This window comes from Notechis scutatus, chromosome 1 (assembly GCF_049901735.1).
Source record: "Notechis scutatus isolate UNSWTSFEM ecotype Mainland chromosome 1, rNotScu1.2, whole genome shotgun sequence".
In the NCBI taxonomy this organism is placed as follows: Eukaryota; Metazoa; Chordata; class Lepidosauria; order Squamata; family Elapidae; genus Notechis; species Notechis scutatus.
The window spans coordinates 196,749,191-196,769,603 of NC_142009.1; the positions used below are offsets into that span (position 1 = coordinate 196,749,191).

At 35.3% G+C, this 20,413-nt stretch overlaps 1 protein-coding gene across 1 annotated transcript in view; it reads left to right on the forward strand.

Annotated features, from left to right (window-relative positions):
- PLA2R1 (phospholipase A2 receptor 1) overlaps positions 1 to 20,413 on the forward strand; it is a 73,316-nt gene that overhangs the window by 12,091 nt on the left and 40,812 nt on the right. The window contains 5 exon segments of the mRNA XM_087949869.1: positions 3,185 to 3,328; positions 5,257 to 5,445; positions 6,793 to 6,950; positions 8,314 to 8,421; positions 19,417 to 19,526. Coding sequence (XP_087805995.1) covers positions 3,185 to 3,328; positions 5,257 to 5,445; positions 6,793 to 6,950; positions 8,314 to 8,421; positions 19,417 to 19,526 — 709 coding nt within the window.

Consider the following 20,413-nt stretch of genomic DNA (forward strand, 5'->3'; position numbering starts at 1 on the left):
ATAAGCTCAGTCCTATAGATCAGTGGCCCCCAACATTTTAGGTACCAGGCACCACTTCCGTTTAGGGCAGTTTTTCCGCAGACTGGAGAGGAGCATGGCTTTACAAGTGCCTGGATTCTGTGCATACACAGATGGGCCTTCACTTGCTTGTGCTGCCTGGTTCCTGGTGGGCCACGGACTGGTGCCAGTTTGTGGCCCAGGAATTGCGGACTCCTATTATAGATTTAGTGAATCAGCCAATTTTCTGTCTATTATAGAAAAAAAATGGCTGCTTTCTGAAGACAGGCAAATGTCTCACACAATTCACCTGACAGATTGATATTGTATAGTTTAGACAAGGTGTCTAATATTTTTTCTTCTTTCTCTTTCTTTTAAAAGACATATCTCAGAATATCTTGCCCCTTGCCTCCCTGCCACATTTTTGAGTACAAAGAGCCAATGAAAGGAATGCTACTGACATGATTTGAGCGCTGCATAGTCTTAAATATGAAAATATCTTCCTTAGGATATATAAAATAGCATGTTAGAATATTTGCACATCTTAACATGCTAAAAAGGGCCTTTTTGCTGTTCTTGAAAAATTGGATGTGCTCTATGTGTTCAACAAAATGGTATATTATGAATTATTCAGTATTATTGAATAATTAAGGCTACATGCAGTCTTTGAATTACAATCCACAAAATAAACATGAGCTGTGAGAGGGCAGGATGATAGATTTTATTAAATGCATACTATGACTTCTAATTTGAAACTTTTGTCATTTTCTCTCTATATATGGCAAACTTGTAACATTATTCCTTGAATGTGATTTTAAAATGCATGCTAATGTGCAAGAGAGAGATGCAGTTTGCTATAGTGGTTAAAGCATCAAGCTAGACACAGTTCTTTTTTTTTTAAATATAGTTTATTAATTTTTACAATTAAAACCAGTCACAATACATACACAGATAAGCAAAAGAAAGAAAAAGAAAGAAAGAAAGAAGAGAGAAGAGGAAGAGAGGGAAAGAATTTTGAGAAAAGAAAGAAAGAAAGAGGTTACAGGATAAAAAGTATTCTTATTTTAACAGTTTGCAAGATCTTCTTTTGTTTTCATCACCTTAACTTGTGTCATATAACCACACCTGTTTTTAACTTATATCGCTACCTCATTATTATGTATTGATACTTTTCTTTTATGCCTTATGATATATAATTTATCTTTGGTCAATCCAATTATACCAACAATTCCAGCTATCGTAATATAGTGAAGTGTCTTTGTTTTTTAGCGCCAAAGTCAATTTATCCATTTCTGCGCATTTTGAGATTTTTTCAATAATCATTTCTTCTGATGGAATTTGATGTTTTTCCAGTGTTGAGCGAAGGCTAATCTGATTATTTCCATAGACATTTAATTAGAGACGCACTATTAACAATTTGGAGGAAAATAAGGAAAAAACATTATACAAAAGTACCAGTATGGATTTCAACAATGGAGGCAATGATTCACCCAAACAATTTGGAGCTTACCAAAATGATTAAATACAAAGACTTATTAGACCCACAAGGAAATTTGAAACCGAGGCTGGATCTTCAGGAGCAAGGACATAAAATTGATCAATGGGTTTACCTTCAGATTCAAAGCAGATATAAACAAGACAAAAAAAATTCGAATTAATAACAAACTGCAACAGTTAGATAAAATTTTATTAGGATCAAATTAAAAAACATAACAAAATTTTATAACTACTTATTAGAAACAGAACTAGAAGAAGAAATTGTAAAGGAAATATGATTGCTTGGAGTAAGAACGTAGGGCGCAGCATCACATTAGCGGAATGGGAGAAAGTTTGGGGCAGAAACAATAAGATTACCAAATCGGCAGCATACAAGGAAAATCTTTATAAAATGTTTTATAGATGGCATCTCCCCCTTCGAGGTTAGCGAAGATGCACCCCAACATGAGTCCGCATTGCTGGAAGTGTAGGAAAAAGAAGGAACCTTTTTCCATATGTGGTGGTCTTGTGCAGAAACCCAAAAGTATTGGAAGAAAATCAAAACTTGGTTGGAAGAAATCACCAAAGAGCAGATCGAATACAAACCAGAGTCCTTCCTACTAGGGATTTTTGATAAGCAAATTTCCAAAAAAACCAAATACATAACAATACACATTTTTAAAAGCTAGACACAGTTCTAATCCCTCCTTAGGCTCAAAACCAGCTCGGTAACTTTGAGCCAGTCACTCTCTCTCTCATCCCTAGGAAAGGAGGCAATGGCAAACCACTTCTGAAAAACTTTACCAAGAAAAATGCAAAGACTTGTCCAGGCAGTCTCCAAGAATCAGACATGACTGAATGGGAGAGAAAAAATGCAGAAACTGAGTTCACAGATTTTTTAGACAAATATGCCCATGCTATGGGCATTGTGCATTTAACCTTTAAAATCAAGGTCTACAAAAACTTGCCACAGCCAATTCACCACCGCCAACCCACTACAGCCAACTTGCTGTGGCCAAATTCAACACACCAACTCTCTATGGGGCTACTCGCCGCAGGACAAGAGTTACACTTGTATTGAATAAATAGTGAAATAGAATAATTAAAGAAAGGATGCCAAAGGAGAGATAAAATTAAATGTGAATGACAAAAATGTAAATATTTTTAAATTATTTTAAATTATCAAATTGGATTGTTGAATTGTCCCACAGCAAGTTGTCCCGTGGCAAGTTGACCCACAATGAGTTGGCCATAGCGGTGAGTTGGCCTTGGCGAGTTATCCCATTCTGTTCAACATTCATACAATAAACTAAGAATTGACTACTTTAGTCAATAATTCAGTTTTGATATCAATCTATTATCAAAAGTTGAACCCATAATTGATTTGGAAGTTGCTCCAGTTTCAGGCATTGTTGTTGTTTTGTTGTTGTTGTTATAGGTAACATGGTTTGACAATGACTAGTAATGCCAGAACTCTTGAATCATCCTTCCATATGTCATCACACAAGAAATCTCAGTGTATATTGTAAGAATACCTGAGGGATGGTATGATGACTGTGTGTTCTATGCCCAGAAAAACATGTTACTGCTTGAGAGTCCCCTGTCAATGGGGGCTAAAAGTTACAGACTTTTTCCTGTTACTATGGTATTTTCTCTGAGTATTTTGCTTCTTTTTGTAAAGATATAAATTATTATAAAACTCTGTTTGCAGATCCCATTGACAGTTCTTTAGGACCACCTCGTTGTAAAGCCTTTAACTTAAAAATACAAAATGATTGGCCAAGTTACCCATGTGAATCTGGACTACCATATGTATGCAAAAAATACTTAAATGCTACTGCCCATGAAGCAATTGGTAAGTTGCTACTATCAATGTGTTGTAATTTTACTCTCTAATTCTATTTGCAATAAAATGACATTTCTATTATGCATTAGTGCATGATGGGATTTAAACAGTTTGATATCTGGTATTTATGCTCTGGATGCAAAGAAATAATAGGAGTACAGAGTGTAGCCCCCATATTTTTAAATTAATGAAATAAACATTGATGCTGGTAGACTATCTAAGGATTCTCTTGTGCCATTTTGAAGCCATAAAACATACTTTTTACAATCAGAAATGAAAGTTGCCAAAGGATTTTCTTCCCATCTAGTCTGGTGGATTTCAGAAGTAAATAACTCATATTTATATTACTTAAACTCTAGTGAAACATACAGAGTTACTTAAGGATTCCACATAAAGGAAATATACCAGCAGTCTGAGCTTCTTAATAGAAATCCATAAAGAATAGTCAGCTCTGCTAAGCATTTTTGAAGTTTGGCTCAACAAAGAAGTACTTATTCTGCATGCCAAGGGTTCAGAGTGAATGTTACAGTTGATTTATATGTGTATATGTTTGTATATCTGAGAAATGAAATAATAATACTCTTCAGTGGAAGCATATTGTAATTTCCAAGAATGCCCTCATTTTTTAAACTATGTGATTGTAATTTAGGAATTGCCTAATATTAGATATAGCCCATGGGAAAAAAAAAAAGATAATGTTGGCTTGTCCACCTTTTATTTAAAAAAAAAAATGGGTACCAATGTATAGTTTCCTAAACTAGTATCCAGAAGTGGGAAGAAAGCTGAAAACTCTGATAAGATCTCATGTAAAACTATCAAATCTTGTGAAGTTTAATCTCAGCAATTTTATTATCTTATTTTTGGGGAACTAAATGATACTGCATCACCAAACATAATAACTAGTTAACTGTTATTGTTGTTGTTATTTACCTCAAAAAAATCATTTTTGAGTGGTTAGTCTATAGTCTGTATTCCTGAGTCTATAGACATTAATGGCAACCATTCCAAAATTAAAATGTTAACCAAGAAATATCACTTCATGATCATACACAATTTTATTGTTTTCTCAGACAGAGTCTTGGCTTTTACATATATAAATTAATATGTAGATAATTTCCCTAATATAAATTTAGAACAATATTTGGTCCTGTTTTGGAGCATATTGTATACTCACAAACCACCCTCTTTTCATAAGAAGTAAAATAAAAATGTTAATTATAAATATATGATTACGATAATGACCACTTAACTTTAACAAAAGTATTGCCCAAACATGGACTTATTTTTCAGTCACAGACTCCAGTATGATTTATAGTTAAGCCTATGGGTTTTTAAGAAAGAAATCGCAACAAAAAATTTCTTAAAGGCTAGATGAATTTACTGTCATGTAAATGTTTGTGAACTACATATTATCAGGCAGGTTAATAGTATAATAAATTATTGTTCAAATATTACAACCTTATTGCTTGTTCTGGCTTTTAATTTGCATTTAAATGTGTATTTTTTCATTGTTACTCATAATGCACATATCTCAACAACTTTCACTGAAAATATGTTTTTTAAATGTACTTGTGACTGAATGATAATGATACAAGATTTGGAAGGTGTGAGCATCAGTTGTAATCAAGTTTCAATTTGTTCATTACCTACAGAGCGTGGATCAAGTCATTGTGATGAAACTTTATAAATATCAAATTTCCGAAAGATTATATTGCAGTTTTTATTTGTGTAATTGCACAGTCTTATTCTGATTTTATAACACTTTTGCTCTTGTATTTTTATATATTAATACATTTTTATTTTTGCAAAGAAAAATAGAAAATAATATGAAAAAGCTAATGTTGTCATATACTATATGTGGAATAAAATTATATAAAACCAGGAGATTTTTCAGTTTGTTAATATAGCTGGTTTTTTTTATATATTTTAATTAAAAGATTCCTGGAAATTTTATCCTACTGACTGTGACAGTAATTGGTATCCATATAATAATTACTGCTATAAACTTCATAAAGAAGAAAGGAGCTGGAAGGAAGCATTTTTCTCCTGCCAGGATGATAATAGCACACTCATTAGCATAACCTCTTTGGCTGATACAGAGATGCTTATTAACCTCCTTGAATACGGTAAATTTTTATAATTAGTTGATATTGAACATTGTCTTACCATATAGGCAGTTTGCATTTTTAAAGCGTCTCTTAAGAAGGGGTTTTGTTTTAATTTGAACTACAGGAGTAGAATCTTACTGAAGTTCTTTTGGAACTTTTCCTCAAGGTTCAAAAGTTAGTATCATTAGTCAGCTTTGAAAAGTTCAGGAACAGCAATCTTGTAACTTGATAGTGTCACACTGAGAAATTCCCAACTGCTCTGCACCATCATTGGCTCCCCAACTCTCAAAAGTAACAGTAGGAAAAGACTTGATGCTGAGAAAGATGGCTTGAATTGGAGATGATAACCCCTTGAGAACATGATGCTCGATCATGATCCATTAAACTTGGAGTAATGGGGTTGTGTAAAGTATTATCCATTATAACATTAGTACCAAAATATAAATCTGTCATTGAAAAGCCCCAGGACAACTGATGCACAATCATTTTTAACATTCCATTTATTTCTAGTGGACATATTAATATAATCAGCACCCTGGATATTTGTTTTTTATGTATCACATTTACATCTCAGCTTGAATCAGTAAGGAAATTGTGGACCTCCAAATATTGCAGAATCACAGTTTTCATAAGGATCAGTTAACATGACCAATAATGAGAGATACTGGGAACTATAGATCAACATCTGGTGAATCACAGTTTCTCAATCCCTAACTTTGATTGCCCAGCCACTTTTTGAAACAAGAGTATGAAAAAATAATTTAACTGAAATTACCTCTAGTGAATATAAAGTCTCAACAGTCTTGATAGACTCAAAGCAAGGTGGGCTTGGTAGTTCATAAAATAATTACAAGCCACGTTGTCTTTATGTTATTCACAACAATTATATAGGGTTTCCTGCCTGAGCAGGGCGTTGGACTAGAAGACCTCTAAGGTCCCTTCCAACTGTTATTCTGGTTGTTTTTTTTTTAAATAGCTGCTATTAAAAAACAACACTGAGAATACGCTACAAAGCACATGTTTGCAATGGGCATTTTTGGGACATGTTTGATGACTTTGGCCAACAGAATACTATTGACTTTTGACAAGATGCAGGAGAACCCATGTAATGCTGACAAGTCAAGAAAAGAAATATTTACAATATCATGAATCTATAGGGACAGGAGGGATGAGCAACAAGTGGTCTCAGAGTCATTTTCAAATTCTCTTTTTGCAGTCTCATTTTTTTCAGATTCAGTCACCGTGCTATCACCTACTATTGTTAAACCTAGTTAAAGTGTGCACAACTTTTTAAAAATCTGCTATTCGTCAAATGTTATCTACTTTTTCAAGTTGTATTAAGATGCATTTAATTATCTTCTGTAGAAAACGTAACAGACACTTGGATTGGACTAAGCTGTAATAAGACTCCTGTTGAGTTTGAATGGTCTGATGGATCTGCCGTAATTTTCACCTACTGGAATAAACAAGAACCAAATATTCTTCAGAAGAAAGGACAAATTTGTGTTTCAGCTCAGCAACATGTATGATTTTTTTTTCTTTTTAAAATAATTCAGTGAATGAGTTTGGATGTTACGCATCTATGTGTTACATGTGTGTTTGTGTGCTGTGTATATTACAGCAGTGATCCCCAACCTTTTTTATGCCGCGGCCCGGTACCGGCATCAGCTGGGCGCCACGCCCCGGTACAGATCAGCTATGCGCGCCATCTTTTGATGAAACGTGCTTCCGGTGAGCTTTCTACCCGGAAAAGCTCACCGAAGCACTTTTTCATCAAAAAGATGGCGGCGCCAGCAAGCCAGCAGCCCGGTAGGACTTGTTCCAGGACCAGTACTGGTCCGCGGACCGGTGGTTAGGGACCCCTGTATTACAGCATATCATGAGCCTTCTGTATTTGATGATGTTCAATATAGCAATAGCACTTAGACTTATATACTGCTTCACAGTGTTTTACAGCCCTCTCTAAGTGGTTTACAGAGTCAGCCTATTGCCCCCAACAATCTGGGTCTTCATTTTATCCACCTTGGAAGGATGGAAGACTGAGTCAACCTTGAGCTGCTCAGGATCAAACTCCTGGCAGTGAGTTGAATTAGCCTGCAATACTGCATTCTAACCACTGCTCCACTGTGCTGGCACAACTCATATAAAACAATTACTTTTGTGCATACAACAATTAGTAACAAAGCAGTATCTCTGCACAGCTATCTCACCCATCTGATCCATAACTATTAGTATAGTCATCTTTTTCCATGCAGAGCAATCAATTTCTCATTTCATTGCTTTCTCCATACTATATTATCTCAGGCCTTTGCATGTTCCATTTACCTGTTCTTTTTCAGACTCATTATTTCAGGCAAGTTTGTTTCACATCCTTTCCCTTGCTCGCACATTGAATTTTTCCAAAGTAATTTGCAAAAAATGCCAATGTTCATGTTTTTTTCTGATTTGGAAGATATCTTGATAAATATTCTATGATATCACACAATAGTTCTATGAATTATTGAGACCAATATATAGCAGAAGTGGAAAGCAGTTAACTATTTTTTGATTAGATAAGCTACAGAAAGATAATACATTTATATTTTAGTTTTTGGTGTTTTTATTATGCAAATTTTTATTTTAATACAATTACAGTCCACTTAAAAGGTCTACCTAGCTGTGAAACAGAGCCCACTCATACACTAAATAATAGGAGAATATAGATGATCTAAAGATATTAGTAGTACCCTCAGTCTAATGCGTATGAGTAAAGCACCTGAAATTTATTTATGTTTTAAATTTATTGGCCACTCAAATAAGTAAGCCTTTCTGAAAAAAATAAAGATACTTGCGCTATTTCAGTTGTTTTTCTGTTGTAATTCTATGCTCTTATTGTTTTTTAACCAGGAAGGACGCTGGAAAGTGAAAAATTGTAAAAGCAGATATTTTTATATTTGTAAAAGAAGAGGGAATATAGGCAATCACGTTTCTGAAGTGGAATCAGGCTGTCCAGAGGTAATATTTAAATATGGGAAGTGTTCAACTATAGTTTGATAAGAGTTAAAGCACCTTTTGGAAATATCACACTTCTTTTGCATTTATAATATATGCATATTACGTACAAAAGTAAATTGTACTGGGATCAATAGAATGTATTCCCAAGGTAAAAATTGTTTCTTCGTTGTCATTAACCAGTCTGCTTAATAGAATCAGCAATCTTTGTGCTAGGCATCTTTCTTGGATGTTTTGGGCTCCACTATAGAATAAAAACATCTTACTGGAGGCACAGGCTGGCTTTTAGGATGGGCTAACAGTTAACCAATATCTAATAGCAATAGCACTTTGACTTATATACCACTTCACAGTGCTTTACAGCTCTTTCTAAGCAGTTTACAGAGTCAGCATATTGCCCCCAACAATCTGGGTCCTCATTTTACCCACCTCAGAAGGATGAAAAGCTGAGTCAACCTTGAGCCTGGTGAGATTCGAATTGCCAAATTGCAGGCAGCCGGCAGTCAGCAGAAATAACCTGCAGTACTGCACTCTAACCACTGTGCCACCGTGGCTCGTGGCATGACATTCACTGAGAAAAGGATTAACTGATTTTATATTAGTCTGACTCAATTCCAAGGAATATATTATGGAGGAAGTTTGAAAATTCCACAATAGATTGCTGGCTTCTTATGCTCATTATGAATCTGTATGAAGGATCACTATCCCCTCAGGGCATCTAAAATGTGTTTTTTTTCCCCCAAACCCAGGAAGAAGCAGGGCTATATATTAAGCTTCTCTCTCTTTAATTTCCATATTAATCTGTTGATCAAAGCAGTTTCTGACTCCAGTTTCTGTCCTCCAGTTATGTCCTATTGAAAGGTTACCTCTTTGTTGTATGCTGAGGTGGGTCTCTATGTTTAGTTACTGTAGAGCTGAAGATCAGATAAAAGTCCTTTGCCTTTTACTACTTTGAAGAAAAAATGTGCCAACATTTATTCTAAGATCAAAAGCTACGGCTTTTTTTTCTAAATGCTTAACAAAACATAGCTGGTAGATTGATAGATGTTAAGTCAGATGCAAGTTAAATATACAGCTGTGTTGGTGTTGCTTTCTGGTAGCCTTGATTAAGTATATCAGAGACTGTTGCTCAGAAATATATGGCTGCAATTTCAGGTGTTTTTCCCCTCCCCAATGAGGATTTACCTATTACCTCTACAATTTGAGCCTTCCAGGGCAAGGCAGTCATAAAGCTGCTTTATGAAAGACAGACTTGCATGGACAAGGCTTTTTCCATGCTAGGAGCAAAGTTATATTTGTGGTTCCTTATTGTGTACCTAGCGCTGTCTGACATGTGGAGGCAGAATCTTTTGCAATGGAAGCACAAATGGAAATCAACAAAATCAGTTGCTGGCTTCAAATATCTGTCCCCAGGGCCTGACCTCCTTGATTCTATTGGATGACTTTTACTCAAGTTGGAAAAAGACTTTCGAGACAAAAGTACACAGCAGTTGTCTGTCTGCCTTAGTTTTGCAATCCTTGGATTTCCCCCAAAATAAAGAAGCCATAAGAGAGCAACTGATGGATATTTTTTATAAGCAATCTCTCCATTTGCTTTGAGGAACAAAATTTAACCAAAGCTTTTCTTTTTCCCAGCTAACTATCCCTCTTTAAGGGTTTCACCTTAGTTCATTTCAATGCTCTATCTTTAGCTTCATTGGAAATAAGATACTGCCAAATTTCCTTTGAGGAAAGGTTTTGCCCTTGTAATTTTATGGAAAAAATTGAAACTGGTTCATATCCAGTTATACTGTCATTTAAAAATAATATTCATTGTTTTTAATATAGCCCTGATTTTAAGTATGTTTCCTTGTATTTTAAGGGTAATTTATATCTCAATTTTCACTAATTCTAATAATGATGTTCCTTTTATAATTGAGAATTTTTTCTTTAGAACTTGTGCTACTAGAAAACAAATTATAAAACTGGCAAGTATTTTTTGTTTTGTTCTTCTATTTACCCACAAGAGCTATATTCTGTCTTTTGATTCACTTGCTGAATATAAAGACAGATAGAATAGCTCTACAAATTCTTTCATACAAAGTTTCTTTTATTGGATTATATTAGGTATTCTCAAGGTGACTCACGGTTATGTCGAGATGCATCTAATGTCCAGTGAAAGAAACTTTGTATGGAATAATTTGTAGAGTTATTCTATCTGTCTTTATATTTAGCAAGTGAATCATAAGACAGAATAGTAAATGATATTAATCTTTCTATCCATGATATTAATCTTTCTATCCCATAGTCGCAGAGGCAGGGGGCAGGCAAGAGTGAGGGAGCCCCTCCCAACCCAACAAGGGTCAATTTAGTGACCAATCAGGATTACAGATGTGGCCACATGACATGGACTACATTTCCCAGGATACCTTAACTACATTTACCATGATGCACTCCCTTAAGGGGACAGCTCTCAAATCCTAACTATCCCAAATCCCATTAACTCTAAACTGTCTGGACAGCACAAGCTGTTCATCGTTATCATAAGATTATGCAAGTGTTTTAGTTTATTCTGTTACTGAAAGCAGTGAAAGCAGAATCACTGAAAAATTTATCTGTGTTTTATCACTCAGTGAAAAAAGAAATTTAAATGTGCACAAAGTTGTTTAATATGTTTACAATTCTAATTTCTAAGTAAATTGCTTAGTATAATATATATCCACACTCCAGAGCCAGTATTTGTTCCATAATTAATCTTCCAGTTACATAATTTGTTGAACTATAAGGACTGCCAACTTGAGGGATCCATTTGGATTGGCCCATACCACTCATGCCGGCAGAGGAGGAATGCCGTGTCTCTTCAGCCCAATTATTCCAGCTGGTAGGGTCTAGCAGGTGGGCCTTCTCTGCTGTTGCTCCTGCCCTCTGGAACATCTTGCCCCTCGATGTGAGGTTGGCCCCAACCCTCCTATCTTTTCATAAAGGCCTAAAGACCTGGCTGTGCCAGTTGGCCTGGAGCCCCAGTGGGGGAACAGCACAATGGAGGTGACTGATTGAGTAATAATCCCACTTCCCACCCCCATTCTAACCCTGCTTTCCCCACGTGTCCTTAATTTTAATCTTCGTTTTAATTTCTTTAGGTTTTAATGGGTATGTATTTTTTATGCCTGTAAGCCTCCCAAAGTTACCCCATGGTAAGATGGGTGGCCAGTAAATTTTATAAACAAACAAACAATAAATAAACGTATTCCTACATATACAGAAATGCCTGTTTGCTTTAATGGTTAAAAAAAAACAGCAATTCTTTATTGAAGTAGACAAGTAAAGTCCTTTATTTGTAATTGCTCAACATACTGGATCATTTAAGAAGCTATGAATTGAAGTCTTAAAGTTTCTTCCTAAAACGCATTTTGTGGATCGCTTGCTTTGTCTTTGACTGAAGTTGCTATATCTTTATGCTTCAGAAGAAGGACTTTTGTAGACCATTTGCAGAAATAATAACTTTTAGATAATGTTTCATAGTTGTCTTAGTTCTAGAGAATGTCAGTATACAAAGTGTTTATTTCTTTGATATGGTGAATTAACTTTTTCACTGTTGCATTGACATTCTTTTCATGATTGAGGATGCTGCTGATTTTTCTCTTTGAAAGAAAAATTATTGCTATTATTAAATTATTGCTATTATCTAAACCACTGAGCTTGACATATTAAGCTTATAGAATAGAATAGAATAGAATAGAATAGAATAGAATAGAATAGAATAGAATAGAATAGAATAGAATAGAATAGAATAGAATAGAATAGTTTATTGGCCAAGTGTGATTGGACACACAAGGAATTTGTCTTGGTGCATATGCTCTCACTGTACATAAAAGAAAGATACATTCATCATCATAAGATACGATACTTAATAATAGTCATAGGGTACAATAAGCAATCAAATCATACTAGGAAACAGTCAATAAAAATCATTAGGACACAAGCAACAAAGTTTCAGTAATACAGTCATAAGTGGGAGGAGATGGGTGAAAGGAAGGATGGGAGGATTAATAGTAATAGTAATAGTAATACAGACTTAATAAATAGTTTGACAGTGTTGAGGGAATTACTTGCTTATCAGAGTGATGGCGTTTGAGAAAAAAAACTGTTCTTGGGTCTATAACATTTTGAGGGTAGGAGTTGAAACAGTTTATGTCCAGGATGTGAGGGGTCTGTAAATATTTTCACAGTCCTCTTTTTGACTCATGTAGTATACAGATCCTCAGTGGAAGGCAGGTTAGCAGTAATTGTTTTTTCTGCAATCCTAATTACTCTCTAAAGTCTCTGTCTGTCTTGTTGGGTTGCAGAACCAAACCAGGCAGTTATAGAGGTGCAGATGACAGGCTCAGTAATTCATCTGTAGAACTATATCAGCAGCTCCTTGGGCAGTTTGATCTTTCTGAGTTGGTGCCGAAAGAACATTCTTCGTTGTGCTTTTTTGATGACATTTTTGATGTTAGGTCTTGTTATATGATAGAATCTAGAAATTTGAAGGTCTCTACTGTTGTCTAATATTGAAAGAGGTGGTAGTACAGGAGGGTTTCTCCTAAAGTCTACCACCATTTCTATGGTTTTGAGTGTGTTCAATTCCAGATTGTTCCGGTCAACCACGAGGCAAGTTGTACAACCTCCCATCTGTATGCGGATTCATCATTGTCTCGAATGAGACCAATCACTGTTGTATCATCTGCAAACTTCAGTATTTTAACAGATGGATTGTTTGAGATGTAGTCATTGGTATATAGGGAGAAGAGAAGTGGAGAAAGCACACAGCCTTGGGGGGCGGGGCTGTGCTAATTGTACATGTATCAGATATGATTCTGCCTAGCTTCATCTGCTGCTTCCTGTCCTTCAGCGTGCTCAGTACAATACTTAACAGCCCAAGTAGTCACCATAGAATAAATTTAAATAATGTCTGTGACAATTGACAATAATTATATCACTACAGATATTTCTCACCACATTTTCATTCAATATCACTTGACCAACATTGAGCGGTGTGGTAGCCTAGAGGTGGATCTCTTGCTTCACAATCAGGAGGGTATGAGTTTGATCCTAGGTAGTGGCAGTTATTTCTCTCTCTGGGTACAATGAGTACTTGTCTGCTGTGAACTACACATAGGCTTCAGGAAGAGCATCCAGCCAGTAAATGCTCAAGCTCCATTCAGTCACCCTGACTCCATCCTGATGCAAAGGATCCTAGGATCGTTTTAAAATATATATATATTTGTCCAACATTGATTTATTAGCTCGAATCCCTTATTAAATGTTGAATTACTGCTACAGAAAAGTCTCTAACCAATGTAAAAAAGTGGGCCCTATTGAACATTCCAAAACCCAGAGTTCCTTGGGTAGTGAGGTGGGCAGCATATAAATTTAATAAACAAGCAAGTAAAACCAATTCTATTATATTCCCAGTTGAAGATTGAATGCTGTTTTGTGGCACAACCATGTATTTTGAGCTCCATACCCATGTATGGAGGAATTCTTTTCAAACCAACTACTCCTTATTCTTTTTAGTTTTTCCTCAGAGTCATTTTGGGAAAGGTCTGGATTGTAGAAAAAAGTTGAACTGCATTTCACTAATAAAAGAGGCAGAATGGGTCTCACCAAGGAGTCTGTGGGCCATGTCATTTCTGCTTCATAAAATGAGACGGATATTGTTATATATCAAATTCCAAGGGTTCCTTCTACTTTAATGTTAAAAACCAATTGGCTGACAGTTAGTTTAATTTTGATTTCAAGTACAGACCATCAGGTTTAGATAGCCCTTAAATTAATTGCCGATGATGAGAGTCAATCCTTCCTTCATAATATGTGGTTGTTTTCATTTGCTCTTGACTTCAGAAAATTGCCAGGATTTATTTGTCTTTACAACACTTCTGATGAATTGATGATCCTGTATCTTTCTTAGATATTGCAAGCAAAGGGCTTATTGCTCAGATGGCCGTGTGCCATGTGATTTTATTACTAATTCAACAACTCCTCTTTTTTTTGTCCTTCTAATCTATAAACTGCTAACAGAGAGCAAATGTTTTGTTACTGAGGTCAAATTCCTTAAGCTAGCTGTCTAAACACACTGCAGCAATGATGATCAACCCATTCCCCCAAGCCTTATTTTGGAATTATATCATGAAGCTGTCATTTTCCTGACAAAGAAGAAAATAAGAAATGGTGCTTACAAACCTAACAAAATTGGATTAAATGGAAGGTCACAGTATATGGCATCATTTGAAATGCCAGTATTTCATACAAGTAGCTCAGCCTCTAGGCAGCTAAATCCATGAACATCCACAGATCTTAGTTAATTAAACAGAGCCAATAACAAAATAACTTGGTTATGATTTACATGCTTTGGTGTTCTGAAGGGTATATATGCTGTTGCTCTGAATCTGAAACACAAAGCATCTTAAGCTGGAAGAAAAACCTCTACACAAGCATTATGACCAAATGCTAGATTAAATCTATAACAATGAAGAAATGTTTATATGAATTGTTCATTGTTTCTAATCCTGATATACTTTTGCTTTATATTTAATAGAACTGTAGCTTTTAATTCAACTGCTAAAAATCATCCTTTCAGTATGGTGTGCTCCATTTAATCATTCCAAATCTTATTGTAATGTGTTGCTGACCCCCAACATTGCATAATTGTTGCATATGAAATTAAATGCTCATTTAAACTTTGTTAGTCCAGTTAGCTTTCTGTCCTAGGGCTGTCTTTCTGGTTTTTTTTTAATTGATGCTGTCTCCATTATAGCTTTTCTTCTGCTGATCATATTTGGGCAAGATAAGATTTATTCCTAATCATCCATACCAAATAAGAAATTGGTCAGTTGGTTTATAGAAATAGCCCAATAAAAACAGCAGAAAAGCCAATAGTGAACATATGTAAACACACAAAACCAACACTACAGATTATAGTACAGTATAACCCAGAAATACTACATCCCCAAAGCTATAAAATAAAAAATGTATTCCTTTGTTGTATTACATTTTATTTTCCTTTTTATTATATTGTTATAATAAATACATAATATTGTTTCCATACATCAGTGTCTATATGATATGATTAGAGATAACATCCTAATTACTTAGATAGCTTGAAGTATTGAAAATGGAGGAAAGAAAGCAAAAATTCTATCAATATTAATTACAATTTAGGATGTCAATATTACAGGCATAAAATTATTTAGCTTTTTCTTCCAAAGTTAAATATAACATTAAATAATGTTCTAATCAAAATACAAAATCCAGCCTTCAAATGGGATATTGGATCAATATAAAATTCAGGTTCAGATAATAGATACTACATGGGTAATAAATGGATACTTGAAAACCATATTCAATTTCCAGACAAGGGAATGAGTCTTCATCTTCTTTAATTTTTTTTTTAAGTAAAAATTTTAAGTAAGTATTTGCCGGCGTATAAGACGCACTGGGCGTATAAGACGACCCCCAACATTTCCACTCAAAATATAGAGTTTGTTATATACTCGCCGTATAAGACTACCCCCTCTTCCACACACCTTCCACTTTTGCACTTTTTTTTTTGACGCACTTTTCTGCTTTGGACAATTTTGAAATGAGCTAATCCAATTTTGAACCAAGAATATGCCAATAGCTATGGAGTTTAGAAATGAGTTTTAAAAATATTTTTCATTGCTTACCATTAAGCGTAAAATATGTTGTAAAATAAAATGAGAACACAGGAAACGTTCTCTTCTCAATACAGCTGATCTCTCTCTCTCTCTCTCTCACACACACACTTACACACACACACACACACACACACACACACACCAAAACCCGGACACTGAAAAGGCTGCCAAGGAACAGTACATTCAATGCCTTCTCTTTAATCAAGAAACAAGGAATTCCTTAGAATCTTTTTTTTTCCCCAAGTGGCCCTCTTTAAAAATATATGGAGGTAACACTTTCATTCAAAAAGTCTTCCAGTATCTGGAGTCGCTCAGACATATTGAAGTGAGGCAGGAGAGTAAGTGAAATTTGAAATGATCCAGCTACAGTTTTCTTCCCCTCCCGCCCGAGGCCATTATCTCCACATCAAAACGAACGAGGGGAGGCAAAGAAGCCAAACACGCTAAAAGGATCTCTTTATTTTCCTACACAAGGTCACACCTACTTTTCCGCATTCAAAGGACAACCTCTCCTCACCACCACCACCACACACACACACACACACCAATACCCGCAAACAATGTTCTGGGCATTAATCACCATTGCTACATTAACCTGGTAAATTTATACCCTGCCTCCCCCAGTGTTGCTTTGACGGCAGGATTTCACACAGCGGGCGCTCGCCGCTCTCTTCTCCGCTCCCACCGTTCGCACATGTTGGAAGCACCGTAAAACCTGATAACCCACCCGGGGCTCCCCATCCTTAACCTACAGCCGCCCGCATGCAAAACCTGCGTGCAAAAGAAAAAGAAAAAGTACGCCGCACGTGAGGATCTTCGAATCCTCTCCTCCCCACCGCTAAGGAAGGAAGAGGGGGAAAGGTTGCGCAGCGCGTGGCGAGTGACACCCGCCACACACACACACACACACACACACACACACACACACACCACCGCCCCCAGCCTCCCTCCTGGCTGCAACTCAAGCTCGAAGTGGAGTCGGAGTCCTCCCGGCGTATAAGACGACCCCCCCACTTGGAGGCATGTTTTTCAGGGCAAAAAGTCGCCTTATACGCCGGCAAATACGGTAAGTAAATATTTTTCTGGAGACATCATTCTATTTAATTGATTAGTTTTGCACAAATATTTTGATTCAAAACACTAAAACATGTATTGAATAAAAGTATCCAAGAAAGGCATGATTACCTAATAGTTCATCTTGTACCTATAAGGAATGTAAATGTTAACACATGATGAATGAGCATATGTGAATTCAGGTTTCCATGTTTATAAAATTTCTGGACAGAGCTTTACCATAGTTTAATATCATGTTTAATATTTATATTTAGAATTAACTTTTATGCAACTGCCAGTGCAAACAAACATACACATCTTTTCTCATCTCAAAGAGAGTGACAATGTTTCTGCTAGTGCAATTTAATGATTCTTTCAAAATCTTAAGTTATAAGTAAGTGTCCCCAATTCTCATTCTCCGGATACCTAGAAACTTTAATGCCATATATAGTAGTACATATGGCATTAAAGACCCTGAAAGAATTTGAAGTACCAGATAGACTAAGGCATCAATCTACCAGTATGGATAGATTCACTTCAGAAGCAGGTCACTATTGCCTGCTTTACAATATCCAGATATTATCATAACTTTTAACTTAACTAAAATATGCTTATTTTTTCCTTGTCCAAATATGTGTTAAAAATATAAAACCCATGGGTACTAATTATATATTGCATAATGAAGAATTCTGGAAAACTTAATAATTTGCATTCTTTGTTAGCCAAAAATATTATGCAACTCTGCATTTTTTCCCAAAGATCAACGTGGTTATAATTGCTTTTTAGTAACATATTCTCATTTCTGCTATATAATTATGTAATAATATTTTGACTGGCATATGTGCTTGATAGCCTTCCCAGAGTGTTAACCTATCATATATCTCCATAATTAATTAAATACAAATTTAAAAAACATTGTGCTGGGTTGATTCAGAAAAATTACAGATTAAGTTTTAGGTTCATTCAAACATTTAAAATAGCTGAGAAATACTTTACCACTTACCAAAGGATAAAAAAAGAAGATACTAAATTTTCTTGGTTAATGAATTAGCATGAATTTTGTTTTTCACGTGATCCTCCAACCATGATCAGATCAGCTTCTTCTATGTTTGTAGCAGATATGAATCAATAAATTGACTGCATTAATTAATTTATTATTATTTTGTTTTGTTTTTAAAGTGATTGTTTCCTTTTAGAATTATAATTTATCATTGATTCCCTGAAAGGATTTGGTAGCATACAAATTAAATCAGTCAGATTGTCAATGGAATAAAACACGCATGGTTCAGTGGTTCTCAACACTCTGATCCTATGTATTGATTTATTACTTTCTTGACTGAACAGAGCATTCAAAACTTGCCTCAGTGATGAATGTGCATGGAAGCCATCTTTTTAAAATTGCCTATTTTATCTTTTGAACATATAGAGGTAGAAATTATAGAGACCTCGCGTTCCTACCTACTAAGCTCTCCCTAAAATGGACTAAAACATTTTGACACTATCTTTTCCATTGAAGTCACTGTATCATTAGATGGCCTACTGTGGTTTTCCAGAAAATCCAAAGATTCTTCTCTCCAGTCTTAATCAGTGATTAAGTGGATGAGCAGAATGGAAACAAAAATTGCTTATATCAGACTCATTGTTGCCCAACTGTTGCTTATTTTACCAGCGACCAAACTGATATAGAAATAACCATGGAGAATATAGAAATGACCATGGAGAAGATATGCAGGGACCATTAGCAAAACATGAGCTCAGGCCAGGAAAACAAGAAAGTGTAAGAAATAAGCTTAACATTGCCTGCCTTTAGTCCCTAGTACAGGGGTATCAAACTTACATCATCACGGTGTTGTAACATATCGTGAACCTTTTTCCCTTTCACTAAACTGGGTGTGGGCATGGCCAGCATGTGACACATCTGGCCTCTGGGCCGCAAATTTGACACCCCTGCTCTAGTATAAGAGGACAGAAAAGTAAATGATGTCAGGATTTCAAGACTATGAATATATTGTATATCAATATGGTATAGTTCTAGAATTTCTTATGGTGTCTGTTTCCTTATCAGGCTTACCTCAAAGGTCTGAAAACTAGGCATGTGCGTAGGAACTAGAACTGAACTATGTTCCTTCCTTGAATGTTTTGTCTGACAGAAGCTTCCTGATTTAATATTTTCTTGACATTTAAATTTTAGATAGAGAGATGGAGAAATAATACACTATAGTATACATAACAGTAATTAATATTTACTTCAAATTTATTTTTGAAGGGATGGGAAAGACATGGTGGATATTGTTACAAGATTGATACAATCCCTCGAAGCTTTGAACATGCATCCAGTGGCTATTACTGTCCTTCACTTACAACAATAACAAGCAGGTAGCTCAATTCACTCAATAAAGACTCTTCTGTGGCATTGAAACAGAGGTAGAATAATTATCTTACAGGCTAAGAGTAACTGAAGACAATTACTCAAATACCATTATTTGATTCAAGATGGAATTGGATAGAATTTGATGGATTTGGATAGAAATCACCTGGTCTGAATTGTTCAGTGACAAGCAGTTATTCACCCATGAAATAATTCTGTCAGTTTACATCTTAAGAGTGCTGATTTTCAAAATCTTCATAATGTGAAATAGCTCAATGCTTGCTAACAATCCTAACAAATATTTCCTTATTCTCTCCCATTGCATCTATTTTATGCAAGTTGTTTACATTGTTAAATTATCTATGAACAACTAGTTTTAAGCAATAAGAATGAATATTCATTTTTGTTTTAACAGGAGAAAATTTCTTACCTTAGATGTAATTCAGTTATGTGACTTCTCTTGAGACAGGGGAAACAAAATTGTTTATTCACTTATATATTAAAGAAAGAATCCATTTGATTAGTCATCTAAACTAAAAAGGGGTCTTTTGATTGAATTAATTTTGTATTGTATTGAGAAATGAGTTTCTTGCTTTTATATGTGATTAGCAATTTGGGGATTATATAGAGTTATGGGCAGTACATCTACCAGTAGAAGTTTAAGTTAGCCTTTTTTTAACTTAAGTCATTCATTTTTGCTGTTGTCATTGGCAGGCATAAAAGACTCAATCTGGATCAGAATTGTAGGGCTGAACGCGCTAAAACGCTAAACATCCTGTTGTCCATAGCACTACACTCCAATCAGGCCCTTATCTAGAGTAGAACTAGATGCAAAAAATAATGGCTAGCTAGCTATATATATATATATATGTGTGTGTGTGTGTGTGTGTGTGTG